Here is an 18,597-nt window from a genome sequence, read left to right as displayed (position 1 = left end):
CTACCTAAACTGATGAAAAATAAATTAAACTCATTAGTTTAACTTATGCTACTTTTATTCTTGGCAATTACAAATTTTACAAATCGGCATAAAAGCTTCTGATGGGATGCCTGCCTTTGATGAGGTAAAAGGTGATCCCAAAATGCTTAGTAAAAATCTTTTCATCGTTCAATTATTTTAAAAAAAAAGGTCATTTCTCAAACCTTTTCAAAATGTACACAAAGTAAATGAAGCGGACATTTCCCCACCCAAGTTGGAGAATGTAATGGTATCAATGGTGGTTTGATCTCTATTCACCGCTGAAGTTAGTACTCAGAGGGAGAATATTTTGACTGTATTCCTTTGCATTGTCCGACCTTAAAGAGTTTGCTGCATGTGATAACTGGAGAGCAGCGTCTGGATGGGCTGTTCCTGGCAACAGAGTACACTCACGGTCCAACATGGTGGACAGGGCTTCTAGAAGTTCCATAAACCCTAAGGAAAGAGCTGCTTTACGGACCCTGTTCAACTCCTAAAACAAAAAGCAATTATGTACATGTTTTGCTGGCTACATAAAATGAAATTCAAAAAAAATAGATCAAAAACATTATATACACTATAATAACGCCATACAATCAAAACAAGCAGCTTATCATTTTTTTAAACTGACAATCCAAAACTTCACATACATATCAACCCCATGTAACTTTCACCATTTTTTCTGACACCTCCAAATTTGAAGTAAAACATTCCCAAGTCAAGCGTACCTTGTAGAACTGCTGCTGTTTCTCTGGCAGCTTACGGGCATGGCGCAGAATCTTCTGTATGTCAGACTGAAATTGGGTTTTGACAGTGATTGTTAACTTTTTCAAAAACACTGGCATAAATATGGTATAGCTTTGCTTATAAGGAAAAAATTGGAAATTATCAATGTAAGAACAAAAATACAGGTTATAACAGCTTTTAATAGATAACAGCTATTTCTATATTGAAAACACCCATCTTTTTCACATCATTTTATCTAGTTTTTACCTATAGCTCAATTGTACAAAATTGTTTAAAATGCATGTGTATATTAACAACTGTCCTAGTTATTTGTGTTACCTGTAGTCCTGTTGCCTTGATCCACACGACACAGTTCTGTGCATAGCTGCGTCTGTCCTGAGGTCTGACGGGGAATGGCGTACGGTTGTCTTCAAATCCGTAAGGTGGGTCAGGAAATAGCGTCGAGGAGTGGGCAGACAGATGGTCCAATTCTCCTAACCAAGGGAGAACATCTGTCCCTAAAATAAAACTAGAGGATCAGAGAGGCGATACCGCCTCTGGATATTGTACCACCAGCTGGAGTAAGCACATTCTCATGGAAACTCCACCCCCAAAAAATGAACACCACCACCAGTCTTGTGCTTGACAAGCTCTATAAAATGCAATAAAAAGAGTTCTCAAAATATGCAAAAAAAAAAAAAAAAAAAATATATATATATATATATATATATATATATATATATATATATATATATATATATATATATATCGAACAAACATAACTGTTCAAATCAAGCAGATGTTCAATTTGAGCCGTATTTTCCTAACACTGATGACTCCTGTGATTTTCTAAACCTATTGGTTTTCCTTGAAATGTGTTATCAGTATTGCATATTTGCTGACAAAAGAGAAAACCTTGGGACAACAGTAGGCAGATCTCTGCTAGTTTTGAAGATATGAGGGGCAAGAAAATATGCAGAGTTCAGTTTGTGGTGAAAAAGTAGGTCAAAGGTCAATTTCAAGGTCACAGTACTAGTATATGACTTCCTACAGAAGTTCAATAGTAGCTATGGGCATTTCTTTGCCAATTTTGGAGATATGAAGGCCAGGAAACATGCAAAGTGCAGTTAATCATAAATAGTAGGTCAAAGGACAATTTCAAGGTCACAGTAAGATTGCCAGTATATGACTTCCTATTCAAGTTCAATAGTAACTATGGGCGTATCTCTGCTAATTTTGGAGTATTTCACATTTTCCCCACTGAATGTTGCGATGTTGTAATTTTTGATATAGGGCAACGCCTAAACCATATCAAAAACAAAAAAATGGACACCACCCCCAGTATTGCACTTAACAAGCTCTACAAAATGCAATAAAAAAGAGGTCTCTGGCATTTACCGTTCCAGATTTAGAGCGAGTTTTCAGTTTTGGTATCTAATGGCTGCTTCTCCCGTGAAACTGCACTGATTGACCCCAAACTCTCAAAGATGAAAGGAGTCACCAATGGTAACCCCTCACTATAACAGGAGAGCTTAGGGCTGCGTAGTTTCCAAAAATTAGCACAAACAAATATTTTTTTACAGAAAATTCCCATTTTTAGAAAATTTTGGCTTGTTTGACCTTGAAAAAAAGGTCAAAAGTCAAATCCAAGGGCATATTTGGAATCTCCACATATGACTTTCGGTCAGACTTCTGTAGTAATTTTTCCCATAATTCCTTTGGTTTGGGAGATATTTAGCATTGAATTTTCAAAAATTTTGACAAGGGTGCATTTCAACAAGCGTCACGCCCAGGCCAATGCACCGACGGAGACAGAAAAACCAGGGTGTTCAAGTTGAGATTATATGTGACCTAAATCCAAGAGATGGGGACACAGGTCCTTGCGGTCTAGGAGGAGAAGCGGTAACGGTGACTTGTTTCCGGCGCCCGACTGCGGAGCCGGCGGAGCTGCAGGAGCCGGCGGAGCCGCAGGAGCCGGCGGAGCTGTACGAGACGGGTCGGGACTAAAACCATGAGTACCGCCAGCGTACACGCTGGTGGTACTAATAAAATAAAAAAACATCCAAGAAGCATTTGAGATACTTCCTATAATATATAAATCTGATCTTATTTCAAATTTCTGATTAAATAACTTCTCCTTTTGTGTTGTAAAAAATAACTCAGCTGCAGCTTTCTAAACCCTTCCAACGTTTTTAAACTACTTGTTTTTTAATAGATGTGATACAGATAAAATGCAACAATTTCAAGCTTTCCACACGTTGACTTACCAGGTTCAAAAATGGACAACATGAGATTTGATTTCTTCTTACTGTCAGCCCAAGAGTACAGCATCCCATACCAGTCCTCACTGAAAATGTTAAAATAATAATTAGCTTATTAAAGTCACTGAAATAATATATATAGCATCCCATACCAGTCTTCACTAATAATGTTAAAATAATGATAAGATTATTAGAGTCACCAAACAAATAAATAAGCACAAATAAAAGTTATTAAAATTATTTATACATCAAGATTTTTAAAAAACAATCCTCTAAAAACTGGTGAAAGAAAATTCAATAAAAATATTGCAGAAACAATGTCATTACACAATAAATTCAGGCTATAACATTTCAAATGACGATAAAGCTGACAAAAAATTTAGGAGGAAAATTAACAATGTACATCAATAAATGAACACAGAACTACTGTCAAATCTAAGTCTGCCCACGCAAAAACGCTCAGAAGGATAGGTATAAATGTATTATTAATCTTTCAACAATATGCAATGGAATTTTGATAAAATACCATTTCGCTAAAGACTTGGTTTCCATGCCTAAAACGATCTAACAGGATCGATCCATCTCCAAGGTGTTTCTCGCTACATTGCTTTCAGTTTAAGCAGCTTAGATGTGTGGCACGCCTACTGAAGCTGCTAAATGATAATTAATTACTCTTAGCACTTCAGTAGGTGTGACAGACCTTTTAAAAGTTGACTGCAATTTAACTAGAATCTCCTTGGAGATAGATCGATCCACGGTTAGTTAGGTAGGGTCTGGAAATGGTCCCTATGTGTTATGTTATATGAGCAGTATTCTACATCTGGTCTACAGCACTGCTTACCTGACCTCCACCAGCGCTACCATGCCCTCAACTTTAAGACTGCCGTGGAGAAGTACTGTAAAAGATGGTGTCTTGCCCTCCTCTGTGCCATCCTCATCTTCATCTTTACCATCAGCCTTGCTCTCTTCTTTGTCATGTGATTCCTCTAAAACAATAAAAAGTTTTAAGTTAGATAAAGTGTGGTAGAGATGATGAGGTATGTTTCATATCGTTACTTTAAAATCTGGTATCATTTACATACATGACAGGATAATTTTGCATACGTTAATCTGTCATCTTTGAGTTTGGTGGATCATCTAGCATGGACTGGATCCAATGAACTATGCACTCATTCAGTTACAGTAAAACAAATGAGACAGGCCGAGACTAAAACCATGAGTACCGTCAGCATACAAGCTGGTGGTACTAACTACTCATAGAAATGATATGCCCCTATATTTGTACTACACTCTAAACTTGTTACTGTGTGATATACCCATACCCTTGTGATACATCCTATACTGTAATGCATTCCCTTACCCTTGTACTACACTTAATTCTATGCACAGACATGAGAAACTGCATATTTGACTAGTCATGACCACTTGAAATGCCAGAGGACCTGCACAATATGACAGGTCCCCTATTTATGGAAAATACATTCACATAATAACTTGTAAACATAAATATATTGCTCGTGATGGACCAGCACAGAGGACTTGTAGATTTCCTATAGTGCAGGTCCCCTATAAGGTGTATCCTTACCCTTGGTTATAGCTCTGGGCAATACAAGGTGTCGAGATATAAAAGGTGGACTGGCCACATCAGTGGAATCTAAGAAACCACAGATACTGATCACTTCATTCACTGTCTTGTGAACATTCTTGAAATCTTGCTGTCTGGAAACAAAACAAAACATGTCAGAAGATGTCCCGCGTCCCAGCGTTTATGAGCTGATGACTTCCGGCAGCAGTGTAATGTTCATCTTAATGGCCATCAGTGGCCCAAAACAGAAACAATGATCAGTAACTGAACAAATTTGCAAATTTTACTGGCCAAACTTAAAATTTGCCAGAATTTGACATGCCGTAGGTGTTTGTTTCACAAATTTCTTCACAAATCAGGACACATAGGGAAAAAAAGACACAAATCTGTTGACAAAGAAACTGATGTCTAATTTAAGATTTATTACCACATTCACAAAATGCAGATAAATGTCAACTTACATCTGTTCAATATACCTGTTTGTTACCCACCTGTTATATATCAACTTGTTACCTACTTGCGATATGGCTATGGAGGGGGTAAACCAACTTGTTACCTACCTGTGATATGGTTGTGGAGGGGGGTAAACCTGGACATTACACTGCAAGTGGCCACATTGTAGCACAGCATAAAGTGGCGTAAAACACTGTTCCGCCATTTTTGTGAAACAAGTCTGAACGCTTTTTAGGCTCAATGCTCCTTCTGGTAAAAATAACTGCCCTCCTTGGTTGTTCAAGTCAATCAGCTTTTGGTACATATTCAGTGTTGTCTGTAAATTAGCTTCACTCTGATTAACAATGGGAACTACATGAAGTTTACAGGGAAACTGAAATGGCAGAGGAAATGTGTCGTCTGCTGTCCTATCATGAAGTGTCTGTAAGGAATGTTTCAGAGATCCAGATCCAATACCAGTGCTGCCATCTGTCACCAGGATCACCTGGACGTGAAAAAAAATACAAACTTCACTACCTATATTGATTTAATACAAATAACCAATCAGAATGCTTGTGTTCAAAGGGACTAAATATTTATAATCAATGCAGATGAAAGGGAAAGCCCTTAAATATAACCATAGGCCTGAGTGTATATGGTCAAAGATCAAACACAGTCAATGTTGTGGGTCTTCAATAACTTATTACCTGTGCCGGAGTTGAGGATGTTGACCCCCATTCTTCTGTAATGACAGACCCCGCTGCAGCGAGAGCAGCCTCAGTGAAAGTCTTGTCAAAGTTTTCTGTTTTATCCAAGGCGGCCTTGATGATGTCATAGTCACGTGTAAATGGAACCAACTGCTCCCATAAGGAAGAAAATATTATCTAAAAAGAAAAAGAAACAAGAACTTGATAAAAGAAGATGGATATGCTGATGAAGTGAAAAAAATAAATGTTTTAAGATCTGTTTTGGCAGGGTAAATCAGGGATGCATTTGGTCCTCCAACCTTTAAAAAAATTGGCTCCAATTTGACAGATATTCAGCGTGTAAAATGGCCAATTTGATTTTCATAAATTGACTTTGTAAGATAGTGAGTCAGGATGGAGACCGTACATTAAGGTTATACACAGTTTTTATTTTTTTATCCAGAGCAGCAAATAACTGCTGTGTTACCTACCAGGGATACAAACTCCAGTTTACTATTGGCAGAGAGGTGGTCCAAGAAAGCTCCTATGCCGTGTATGGCCAGGTGTCTTCTCTGATATTCTTCTGTACCGTCTGTCCCAGAGACTGGCCGCAGCATGGACAGGGACACATCCAGCAGGATTACAGTGGGCATACTGGTACAGAGGTCTGGAAACAACCCAGACAATGCTGGTCAACCCAGACAATGTGTGTGGTTATAGAATACATATAGCTATATAGAGATGAAATATATCAAATCAGAAGAGAACAAACAGGACAAATGAATGTGCCTCCATTAAAACAGAACAAGTAACTTATGTGTACACATGACTTTGGTTTGTAATGTAGTAAGTAGGAAGACCTGGCACAATATGGCTTTATAGCCAGGGGCATGGTGGCAAACCTCCAAGAAACAGATTTCAATTTGAAAAAATAATCACGTTTGACATGCAAACAGAGAAAACAAGAACTGGGGCCTTTAGATCACAGGTTTAGGAATGTGTGTGTGTGTGTGGGGGGGGGGGGGGGGGGATCCGCCATGATGTTGTCATTCACTCATTGTTTACATTCCATGCAAGTTCTAACAGTCATTAACTGGTGTAAAATGGTCGCAGCAGACTTCTTGAACTGCAACATGTTGTTTAAAAGTTCAAAAGATTCACAAAGTTTTTACTTATCAATTGATCGAGATTAATCTACTAGCAAAATTAGGAACTCACTACCACTTGCACATGGAAAACATCCCCCTGCCACTGAAAATAACATGTGATCGAAAACGAGACTATATGGAGGAAGTCGGCTGTGCTCCACCAATGAAATCCCGGCGCTGTTGACCTAGTAATGTTCTCTAACTAGTTCACAAAACGTCACGCGTTACATAGCTGCCTTTTGATAATGCTGTGTGCTTGCCAGGGATGGCGAACTTAACAACCTCGGCTCACAGTTACTCCAGTATGGATACCGGGACTAAATCTACGGATATACCGTTGGAATATGGACCACTAGTGGTACTAACATCAGCTCTCTGCTTCCAGGCTGCCAGCAAGGTTGTTGATCTAATCGGAATTCCAAAATCTGCGCAAGACACTGAATTCCGCCGATGGAGATTCAAAAACATCACAATATCACTATTACATTCAGCTCTTACTGGGCCCTGGTCCTTGTTATGGTAAGTTGGTTGTAATATGAAACTTTTTATTATTTTTATAACATAGTCGCTGATCTGTGCGAACCTGAGTAAAACTAACAGTAAGACAAGTCGGTCTGTAGTCCTCCTCCCCTCACCTCGCGCTTTGAGTCCAAATATGATGTACCCCTTTAAGTCTTTTTGCGTTGTTTTGTTTAAGTCGCACATTGTGTCTTCATTGGTTCCAGCAAAAGTGTAGGATAAGTAATCAAGTCCCTGTTTTTTCAACATTAACATTAAAACTGATTAAAAGTTTTCTTATGATAAAGGGAGGCGGGTCAGGGAAGGTGAATTCTTTAAGGGGCGGTCTTAAAGATGTACAATCATATCTGAAAAATGTGGGAATATGGATTTTAAACTGTTAACTGTAAAGATAAAAGATGAATGCAGGATCAGTATATCACCTGTATTATCATTCTGCATTGTTCTGAGCCTCATAAGACATTGAAAGTCCTCTACAGCAGTATAAATACCACAGTTGTTTGATTTCTACCAGTTATTATGTAACTCGCACCAGCCTTTTCTTGTTTCACAAAAGAAGTTAAGTCAACAATGGGTCTTAACCTTCAAGACTGGATATGTTGTGCACAGTGACCTTCCAGAAATCAGTATACTGGGTTATTATTATTATGAAGACTTTGGAACTTTTAAACAAATAGCAAAAAAGGGATGTTTAAGACCAAAAGTTTATTTCTTTTCATAAACTTATGTTGGTGTTTGTTGGGTCAAAAAAGAATTTTATCTTTTATGTTTAAACCAGCCTTCAGTGTTAATATTTGTAAAATGGGGGTCCTGAAAGGGGCATCTTTTTGAACAAATGCAAATTTTTTATACCAAAAATTGGTGATAATTTTCCTGTTGTACTTTTTGCCACCTTAAACCATGAAGAATATGAAGTCATAAATTCTACATTTTCTTAACAAATTTCAAAACCTTGCTTTCTGCCTGCAGCTTTGTTCTCAGAAGCTTTAACGACCCTTTTTATGAAGATGACACAACCTGATTCCTCTGCAAATGAATTAACAGTGACATCTAGTTTATGTTAGATGTTGAGGAAGATTGCAATTTGATGACAGCTATCAGGCCTACAGACACATACATGCACAGATACATGCACACATACACTTATTTGCATGCATGCACACCAACACACACACACACACACACACTTAATTAGCACAGACAGTTCATATCAGAATCGTCAATAGGAATGCTAAGGCATGAATTTTCGTGCTAACGCTTAATGTGCAATGTTGTTATTAATTAGAAAACTTATAATGAACCTTGACATTCTTGAAACCGTTTGCAATAGAGGAAAAATTTAAGAATTGACAGTTATTTGTGTTAAATGGAAACCACTCTCAGCTATTGTTTGTCTTCAGGAACTTAGTAGTCTTTAACATTGTTCTTTTCCAGTTTTTACCTACAGCCAAAGTTAGCCGAGGACCTTATTTCTACATATTCTGTTATAGCACTGACATTGGTGTCAACTTCAGTAGGTGAGTTTGATTAAAAAATATTTTGAAAATAGAGAGATGTCCTGTATATATGTAAATGTATATTCCTGTGGAAATTTCCTTTTCTGTGTACTTGAACTCTCATCTCATCTTGGGTAAAGTTTGTAAAAAAAAAAGTAGACCAGCACCTGGAACTGATACACAAGTTGTGTTTTTGTAGGATCATAATTGCACTATAATTGTTTTTATATGCATGACCTATGCAACTTCTGACCTTTGCTGAATTTGCTCAAATATTGTTATCAGTTAAAGCTTGTAACACTTCCAATATAGGTGATCTATTGTTCTCGTGCACGTGTTATTTGTTGTATAAGTTTGGCACGTGTTGAACCTCTTTCCAGTCAATAAAATTGATCTTTGTTCAAAGGTTATGTCGTATACAAATCTTCATTGATGCTTAAATAAACTGATAAGGTTAAAGTTATTTGAGCAAAACTCTTAAATCCAGTTTTATTAATGCTGGAACAAATGCTCAAATCCTGTTTTATTAATGCTAGAACAAGTGCTCAAATCCTGTTTTATTAAAGCTGAAACAAGTGCTTGGAAAATAAAACTGTAAAACTATTGAGGATGCTTATTCGGTCGTGTTCTGTTTTTCAGGGTATTTTGTCCATGATATAATAGACATGGCCTGGTCATATAGGAACCGTCAGAACTATGAGTTAATGCTGCACCATGCAGTGGTAGGTATTTTGCTTGTCCCCCTCCATTTTCAATCTTTTTCCTTGCTCTGAGGACAGCTAGTAAAACCATTTTAAATACCAAACTGATGAGATAACTATTGCTTATATTTTCATTATTTCTCCTTGTAATGTTTAGATATCACAGTCACTACTCAGCACAGTTCCATATCATTATGTAAGCTTTGTAGGATTTATGACAGTTCAGTGTGTAGCTTTGATATGATATATTGAAGTCACTGTAACATTCAGTAAATACAGCCAGTATAAAGAGGTGCAAAAGAAGTAGAAGTTTTACATGAAATCCCTGTTCTATGACTCAAGACATTAAATCTGATACTTTTTTGGGATGGAAACCTTCAGTAGTTAAAAAAGAAGGAACACCTTCCCACCAAGTGAAGGCTGTGTCAGTATTGAGAGGAAACTTGACCAGATGAGGGGGAGGGGGCGGGAGGAACCTGTCCAAAAACTCTTGTGGTTTGTAAGTATTGATGGCTGGTGAAAATTTGTGTATATAACAACACTGCCAGAAAAATATCTTGTCAATGCCAAACATGGCCACCCTGGGGGCAGTAAGGATCAGATTGAACTCACCCAAGTAGAAAACCACTGTCTTTGGGCCTGTTTGCTGGGGTCAGTTTGGAATAATAGTACTACCCTTATCACTTGATATTGGATTAGTAGTGTATGTGTATGTGAGGGGGCTGATATATATATATACTAGTATGTGTGGGCAATAAACCCAAGTAAATATTACTCCAGTTCCTAGGGCAGCTTGAGTCACTGTCTGCTGATTGTTGCTGTGTTGTGCATTTAAAATAAAAGAACTAGGTCACAAAAGCTGTATCCATGCTGGCAGGGAGGAAAAAACATTTGCTGTTATTGTAGGAGTTTTATTCCATGTAGCCCCATTGTAGAGGTCAGCATAATCAGGCAGTCCCACCCTAACTGTTTACTTTCCTATGCAGATATATTGGTATGCCTGACATGTACTCCAACCCATGTTTGCTGTGTGTTCATGAATTATTACAGTGGAAGAGAAGGCTTCTGCATAATATCTGGGTAGAAATGCTGCAGAATCCAAAAATCAAGCTCCTGTTATGCTCATCAAGTGCTTCTACTGGTGATGCTGTCTTCAACTGTCAGATTGCATTCTAGACATACCTATAAGCTATGTCATATATATAGAATGGATTTTTGGTTACTAGTTCAGGTAGCTCTGATTACATAAGTTGCTACTTTGGAAGCCTTCATTAGTGAGTCTGGTTGGATAAAATGGAAAAATCTGGTCTGATGCAGAATTGATTGTTGGCTGAGTGTTGTTCAGCTATTAGTCACCCTCCACTACTAGTATATACGTTCAGATTTAACCCTGGGAACAGAATATTGCTAACACTTGAATTATGAGACTAGTTACATGATATTACAGATGTGTGAAAGAATATTTTTGATATTAAGTCTGTGTACTCTATTCATTATGTGAGACTCCCCACAGTCCAGGCTGTCATGTCTGAGTGAATGGATGACTAACATCCTGATATGACTGTATGGTAGCCTGATCCTATAGCCTGATCTTCACACTCACAGCCACTTTGATGGATTCTCAGGACACCATTAGGGATAAATGAGCTTTAAATAACTGATTTACTGACTCGTTAAAACAACTTAAAGAAATTTAAAAAGAAAAATGAAACAGAAAAGTGACTAAGGTTAGCTGTGGAATACAGCAAGGTGCTCTCACAGCAGGATGCTGGAGTAGAAAAGTCCTCAGCTGTGAAGATGATATTTCTGATTTATTTGCCTCCAAGCATGCAAGCCAAGTAGCAGTTAGATCCTGAAGATAACTGATGGGAAAAACAGCTCCTTACTCCTCCCCGCCCACAGTTCCATACTGATTAATTATCAGCTAGATGAAAAATAGCGAAATCTGGTCCATTCAAGCTTGTCAGCTCATTTATCAAACAGTTGGAAAAAATTTTGATATTGAGAAAATTTTTTTTAATTAGTCAGACTTTACTAAATGTCAAAACTGTGTACATTTCTACATTGGGTATTTTTGTGGTGTAAATGAAAGTAAAGCATCAGCATTATAGGTAAATAAGTAAGAACAGATCACAACATCAAAGTTTTTTTCTTTATCAACGTCTATGAATTTTTGCCAACCTTCAGTTGATCCTGTTATAAAATATAAACATGTTGCTGTTGTTCAGCAAATATATGTCACAGATTGGATCCCAATCAGTCCATGTGCTTTTCCTTTAAACATTTATGCAATTATCTTAAAAAGTATCATCATCAGATTTTTTTTTTATTGTGTGTGTGTGTGTGTGTGTGTGTGTGTGTGTGTGTGTGTGTGTGTGTGTTTATAAACCACAAGAAAAAAAAATTAATACAGCTTAATTTCCTTTGCCAGACCTTAAGTTTAAAATATACCTAGACATGTATAACATCAACTATTAAATTTCACTTGCCATACAAACATGCCATATAAACAAACTACCAGCTCACCTGTAAATCACTTGGCCAGTTAACATGTTCACTGAGCTGTTAACAATGCAAAGACACATTCAGATCAAGCCTGTCACATATAAATGTGAATCATAGAAAAATATATTGATCTCTGATAATGAAGAAGTAATGATTCTAACACTCTGATAGCAAAGATGTAATGATTCTAATACTGATACCAGAGATGTGATTCTACCACTTAGCACTTTGTTTTGTATGTATCACCAGTAGTCCTGATTTGACTTGCAGAAGGTTTCAATTCACATTGTGGCACATATGGCCCAGTTCATGCTAACTTGACTTTACTTTCAAATAATTTGGGGTGTTGTGTGTGTGTGTGTGTGTGTGTGTGTGTGTGTGTGGGGGGGGGGGGGGGGGGGGGGACCATGGGTGCTGGCTTGTAAACCTGATATGTAAAATGGATTAGAAACTGATCACATGGTATGAGACTTAAATTTTGGGGGGAAAAAACCCTTTTAGTTTTGGGAATTGAATTTTGAGTTATTATTTATGAACATTTCTGTTTATCCTTCTGTTATTTGTCTAAGAGTGGGGCAGAAACTTTGGTGTAGCTATTTAGATAATGGTGTCGTGACAAAATTGGCATCTTGTGGTATCACCTGAGGTATGCGAGATATGCGGGTAGATATGGATGCCTTCTAAAGAACCAACATCTTATCGTAGGTCCCATTCAGAATGGATAATCCTAGTACTTACTGATCCCCGACTAAATATGGCCGACCACAGTTCAAAAGCCATCCTGCTGATTTCTGATGGTCGCCTCGCCTCCACATGTGCATTTAAAGAGATTAAATATCACAGTGCGTGTGGAGGGGGAGACCATCAGGAATCGGCGGCATCGCTTTTGAACTGGGTTGGCCATATTTAGTCAGCAGGTCAGTAAGTACTCAGATCATCCATTCTGAATGGGGCCTTATATATATGTCAGTAAGACCTGCTGTAGTCTGAGGACCCTACTAGCATCGGTGTGTGTGCATTTGTCAGCAAGATAACCAAGTCTTAAGCAAATAAAACAAAATTTAACACAATTTAATCTTCTGACTATTATCAATGCTGTGTTATATTAGTGAGTGTGTTCAGTGTACAGTAATGTTTGAAGTCAGCCTTGGATTATATAGACCACTGTTGTAAGGGTCGTTGTTGACTCTAGTAAGAGGAGGTATCACATCTTAGGCTTCGTTCACATGGAATGTCTATTTTCTAAAAATCTATTTTCTATTCGCGCTATCTTATGATCACGGTCTGTGCCCTGAATATCCCGCCGCGTAATTACTGGCAGCGCGAGCCAGTTACTTATAGTAATTTATAGCAATCTTTTGTATATCTTAACATGTATCATGTCCATTTTCCTTATGTATATTGTACTATATTACCATGGCAGTGATGTATTTGATTACAAAATACTAGTTCTATATATTGGCTCTTTATTTCCTGTAACTTCTACAGAGGACCTGTAAAACAAACATTTAGTCTCCAGTAATGTTTACTACAATGGCAATCTGAAACTGGCCCGGAAGTGACTGTAGCCATCATGCAGGAAACTGTTGGAAACTTTTGATATTGCCAAGTTTAATTAGCAAATATTGACTTTCTTTCACTTCCTACAAGTTGTTTGTTATACTTTCAAGTTTCACTTTCAGCAGTGTTGTCTACATGGGGTGGAGAGAAAAGCATGATTGATATACTGTACTTTTTTCATTGTAATCTACTTGACTAGATAAAAATGTCCAATAGAAAATAATGTAATTCTAAATATGCTTTTAGCCAATGATGTAATATAATATGCCTACTCTCAAATGAAAACAGATATTTGGCTAAGCCCAAGTTGCTCTTACTACTAGTCCTCAATTGCCAGTAAGTGCAGCACTGGTCATGATCCCTAACCAATAACAAATAATGATAAAACACTGTACTAGTAGCCAGTTGTGTTTTCTACATTTCCACAGATTTTATAGCTGTAATATATCTTCACTTGGTACTATGAATACTTTGATCTAGGCTATGTGATGTTCATAAGAAGGGGTTATTAACCATGAAATGGTTTATAAGTTAAACAACTGCTGGTCTTATAAAGGATTAGGTGTTTACTAACACTACCCACAGGTCTTTTAGCACAAATGCCCCTATAACCACAAAACCCACAAATTAACCAACATACTGTACAATTACAAACGATACCTAGCACTAACATTCATCCGCTCTGGTAGTGGTGGTGATTGGTGTTGGTGCTAAAAGATCTGCGGGTAGTGTTTATAAATGCCTAATCCATATATAAGGCTTGAACTGTAAAAAAGGACAGATTACCATAATTACAAAAGTGTTGTCAGCCAATTCAGTCAGGAAGTGTTAACCTACAGTTTCATGTTGATGTATTATCATCTGCAAAAATTTTATATCAGTAGTTTTTCTTTATATGTATATAAGAATTTGGTATGTAAGACAATGAAATAAATATTTTGGTGATTGTGCCCCGTAAACTCAGTTGTAGTTGGTGGTACAAAACTCAGGAGGTGGTCTGTGCCTCTCTGATTGTCTTTCAAAGCACTTTTATTTAGTTGATTTATTGTGCTGAGCTATGTTGCATGAAGTTTGTTTTCATACTGTTTTATTTTGTGTTTTATTTTATTTTAGGGTATTATTTGCTTTGGTGTAGCAGTGGTCTATCACCGTTACATGGGCTATGCCGTGGTAGCTTTGATTGTAGAATTAAACAGTATATTTCTACATATAAGGCAGTTGCTGCTAATCTGCAAAGTCCCCAAAACAAGCAGTATCTATCGCCTAACCAGTCTGATCAACATAGGTAAGTGATGGGAGACATTTCATAGTCAGCATCCTCTTGACTGAGTGAGATTTTTCACCAAGGAAAGCGCTGAACTGTGAAAGAGTTGAACATTTCCCTGGGTTGCTAGCGACATATAAGAAAAATACGCATCTTGTAGCAAGGTACAGTTGGGCTCAGCTACTTGCTAAAGATTATATTTACATTTTGTTTCCATATTTCAAATTTTGCCTTGTGTAATTTTACTATAGCTTAATTGAAGTTTCAGATTTACACACTTTGTTTTATCATTGAACGTATTCGACAGCATGTTTTATTTTATTTCACAGTGGCTATAGTCTTCATAATTGCGTAGTTTAATGCTTTTCCGTGCCAGATCAATTTTTCATTTAAATATTATTGAGACAAAATTTAAAACTAATAAAGCATTTTCCATTGGATTGTGTTGTTATATTCTCAGTTGTTCTCTTTCTGTTCTCCAGGTACTTTTATAATGTTCAGAATATCCACAATGGCTTGGATGACGCGCTGGTTGGTTTATAACAGAGATAAGGTACCTTTCCTGATGTTTACCTTGGGAAGTGTGGGAATGGCCATCATGACCGTCATGAACATAGTGCTCTTCTGCAGAATCCTCTACAGTGACTTCTTCAGGAAAGGAAAACTCAAGAAAACAGACTGACCAGGACTGGTCTAGTTCAAGACATCAAGATGGTACTGGGGAGATAGGGTGCTCATACTGTTATTATCCTTATACTTTTATTAAAGGTTGTTTTTACTAGTACTTGGATTGCCAGAGTATCTTTTATTCACAACTAGGTTTTGTAAAGTGAAAATGCTCAACAGAAAGAATTGTAATGCATTTTGCTCTTTCTTGTTGAGAAAATTAATCAACCCAAATATTTTGAGATACTTAGAACGTAAATACGGGTTTTGAAAATAGTGAATCATAGCAGATAAGGAATGTGTTGAAATTTCTAGGAAGATATAAAATTTTTCTGTATAATTGTCTATTGCTCATAATGTGCCTTCAACAATAAGACAACACCTGGATATCCAGGGAATCTGCTGTCTAGCAAATTAGATCATTATAACATATATAAGACAGGATTCTCCAAATGAGCTGTAGTAGAATGAAATTGCTACCAAATATGCCAAGAGATCAGCAGGACGTATCCAGGGTGGTGTTCTGTCTACACTGAGATAGATGGCGCTGCAAGCATAGTGTAGTTAATATTATCAAGGTAACACTTATCATAACATTGTATATCTTAGTAACTACAGGAAAGATATGAACTTGCAGTCTGAAATACAAGGTTGAGTATTTAATGTACATGTATCTAAAACATACAAAAATATGAGTTCACAAAAAAAAAAAAAAAGGAATCAGGTGGCGAAGAGGGGAAATTGATGCTAGGTAAATAATGGTGCATTAATATGTTATTTGTGGAATATTGGAATTTATTGCAAGTTTATTTTTGTATTGAAAATTGTATGTAATGTCATTTTGTTGTTATGGACATGTCCACTCATTTTAAGTGTTTTTAAAATGTATTTATAGTGTAGTTTGCACTCCCTTTTTGTAAATAGAATTCTTTTGTATTTATTTACTTTTACTAGATAAGCCTACCATGGAGTATTCTACATGCTTTAGTCAATAGTTATCCTAAGATAATAAATGGTAAGCAGAGAAAAGTAATTGTTAATGTGAAAACATGTCACCATATTTTTAAATATCACAAATATCAGGTGAAGAAATTCACCACAAGAATATCATGGAAGATATTGGAGACAAACAAAATGAACATAATTTTCTTTTTAAATGCCAACTCTGAAAGTGGTCACAATGTTATTGTTCAAGCACTGCTGTATGTATGTCATTGTACCACCAGCCTACAGAGCAGGAGAGGTTATGTGGTGGCACACGTGTCCCTCTTACCTCTTAGTTATATATGTGTTTATAAGAGATTCACTGGTAAAATGTCTTACACCCCATTCCCATACCTAGATCCATCTAGCGAGATTGGTCCATTTTCGCTAAACTGTTTTCAGCTAAGTGACTTACATGTCTTGCACGTCAATTGAAGCTGCTAAGCAATAGATAATTTTTTCCTTGCAGCTTCAGAAGGTGTGCCAGACATCAGAGCAGCTTAAGCTGAAAGCAATCTAGTGAAAATCTCCTTGGAGATGGTCCGATCCCACTAGATTGATCAAGTTATGGGAACAGGGTCTTAATGGCTGAAGGAGGCTGGAGAACAGATCCATCCTGCTCAAACCTGGCATGAGATCACGGAGTGGTTCTGTTACATCCAGCATTTCATTTCAGTGTGGTGTCTTCAGTATCTGGGCATCATACTCTCCATTTACTAGGATGCCCATGCCTAGATTGATCCATCTGGATCAGTCTATCTCCCTGGGGAGTCTCACTAAATTGCTATAAACTTCACTGGCTTAAATGTCTGTCACGCCTACCAAATCAGGTACTGTAGGGTAAAGATAATAACTCCCTAACAGATTTACTTGGCGTGACACACATTTAAGCCGGTTAAGTTGATAGCTATATAGTGATACTCCCCAGGGAGATAGATCGATCCAAATATCTGTGGGAATGGTACCTAGGACTTACGTCAGTTATCCACCCCAATTTTATAGCATCTTTGTTGATTTGATATTATGAGGAAATAAATAGATTTTTTGTCCGTGTTAAAATGTAGACAAGGCATTTGGGCATTTCTAAGGTGCTACATTTTCATCTCAGCCAGTGTCTTGTAACTATGATACAGGTGTCCTGTGCATCCCACCTGATTGGAACTCTTCACTTGGTGTGAACATATCACACATTAGCTGGCAGGAGTTTAGTAAGCACACTGAAGGTAGTCATTCCTGTAGTTTTTAAGACTGTATCTAGAGATAAGCCATGCCAAAGGTAATAATTACATGACCAAATGATGTAGGCTAAAGCTTCGATATGGTATTCTAACATTCTATCCCTATTCCTTTTATTTTCCTGACCTCAACTTCCAACTTCAGAATGTCCTGGAGACAATTTCACATATAAAATAACTTCCAACTAAAATGTCACAACCTAAGTTCTAGATAAATCTATTCATGTACAACATGTCTTTCCGTAAAAACTGGTGTAGTAAATACTACTACCACTGCTTTATCTTGTGACAAAATATGGCAGAAGTTTTTTACATGTGAAAACGGCCCCAGGACCATTTTGTATCTGAAGTGTATACTCTGCCTTTGAATCCATTTCTTTACATTTACTTCAAATCGTGCTCAAAGGTGTAACAAACCGAATCATCATCAGAGCCTCAGTACAGTCATTTTTAATGTTAATTATGATAATAAAACACTCAAACAAAATAAGCCATTATGAAAGTCGAATTTTAATGATAGAATTTGATTCATTGATACCAAATGTGTGTTTACATTGAAACCAACGTAGGATGAGTACATCAACCTTCATTTCAAGTGAGATGTTCTTCACAACACCAATGTGAAAACCCTTTTCCTGTTATGTCTGTGTTGAAAGGTCTGCACATTTGCAGGTAACTGTGAAGGTTTCATCTCGATGCATTTTATGTTATACGTTTGCCAGTAAAATAAAGCCTGTTAATCTCAAACTGATTTTCATTTTTAATGTGCTTTTCCATTGTTATACTACAACATATTTTGAAATGACTGTCG

At 37.1% G+C, this 18,597-nt stretch overlaps 2 protein-coding genes across 3 annotated transcripts; one reads left to right on the top strand and one right to left on the bottom strand.

Annotated features, from left to right (window-relative positions):
* Nucleotides 1-37: 37 nt before the first annotated feature.
* Nucleotides 38-7,069, bottom strand: LOC106168951 (integrator complex subunit 14). Of its 2 annotated transcripts, none has more exons than XM_013548211.3 (10): nt 6,927-7,069; nt 6,200-6,375; nt 5,730-5,906; nt 5,151-5,527; nt 4,591-4,724; nt 3,847-3,991; nt 3,012-3,091; nt 1,084-1,262; nt 747-812; nt 38-511 (listed from the first exon to the last, which is right to left on the bottom strand). In XM_013548211.3, the coding sequence occupies exons 1-10, from the start codon at nt 6,970-6,972 to the stop codon at nt 290-292; spliced, it is 1,602 nt and encodes a 533-aa protein (XP_013403665.2). In that variant the 5' UTR covers nt 6,973-7,069; the 3' UTR covers nt 38-289. The 2 variants fall into 2 exon arrangements, with proteins under 2 accessions (XP_013403665.2, XP_013403666.2); XM_013548212.3 differs by having other exon boundaries at nt 6,930-7,025.
* A 52-nt stretch (nt 7,070-7,121) lies between these two features.
* Nucleotides 7,122-18,533, top strand: LOC106168955 (TLC domain-containing protein 2). The gene is made up of 5 exons (XM_013548215.2): nt 7,122-7,375; nt 8,810-8,892; nt 9,511-9,593; nt 14,751-14,922; nt 15,384-18,533. The coding sequence occupies exons 1-5, from the start codon at nt 7,122-7,124 to the stop codon at nt 15,581-15,583; spliced, it is 792 nt and encodes a 263-aa protein (XP_013403669.2). The 3' UTR covers nt 15,584-18,533.
* Nucleotides 18,534-18,597: the final 64 nt, after the last annotated feature.

This window comes from Lingula anatina, chromosome 1 (genome assembly GCF_051362555.1).
Source record: "Lingula anatina isolate TDL-2025a chromosome 1, LinAna3.0, whole genome shotgun sequence".
NCBI classification, from domain to species: Eukaryota; Metazoa; Brachiopoda; class Lingulata; order Lingulida; family Lingulidae; genus Lingula; species Lingula anatina.
The sequence above is the reverse complement of the archived record's forward strand: the minus strand, read 5'-3'. Positions and strand labels throughout refer to the sequence as shown.

What these genes read in the sequence shown, in the direction of transcription:
- LOC106168951 (XM_013548211.3), bottom strand. Translation starts at nt 6,972, where the DNA reads ATGTTATTTTCAGTGGCAGGGGGATGTTTTCCATGTGCAAGTGGTA. An exon ending in AACTGGAGTTTGTATCCCTG is followed by an intron (nt 5,907 to 6,199) that starts GTAGGTAACACA and finishes TTTTCTTTTTAG; the next exon opens with ATAATATTTTCTTCCTTATG. An exon ending in GTAGCGCTGGTGGAGGTCAG is followed by an intron (nt 3,092 to 3,846) that starts GTAAGCAGTGCT and finishes TAACATTTTCAG; the next exon opens with TGAGGACTGGTATGGGATGC.
- LOC106168955 (XM_013548215.2), top strand. Translation starts at nt 7,122, where the DNA reads ATGGCGAACTTAACAACCTCGGCTCACAGTTACTCCAGTATGGATACC. An exon ending in GGGCCCTGGTCCTTGTTATG is followed by an intron (nt 7,376 to 8,809) that starts GTAAGTTGGTTG and finishes GTTCTTTTCCAG; the next exon opens with TTTTTACCTACAGCCAAAGT. An exon ending in ATTGGTGTCAACTTCAGTAG is followed by an intron (nt 8,893 to 9,510) that starts GTGAGTTTGATT and finishes TCTGTTTTTCAG; the next exon opens with GGTATTTTGTCCATGATATA.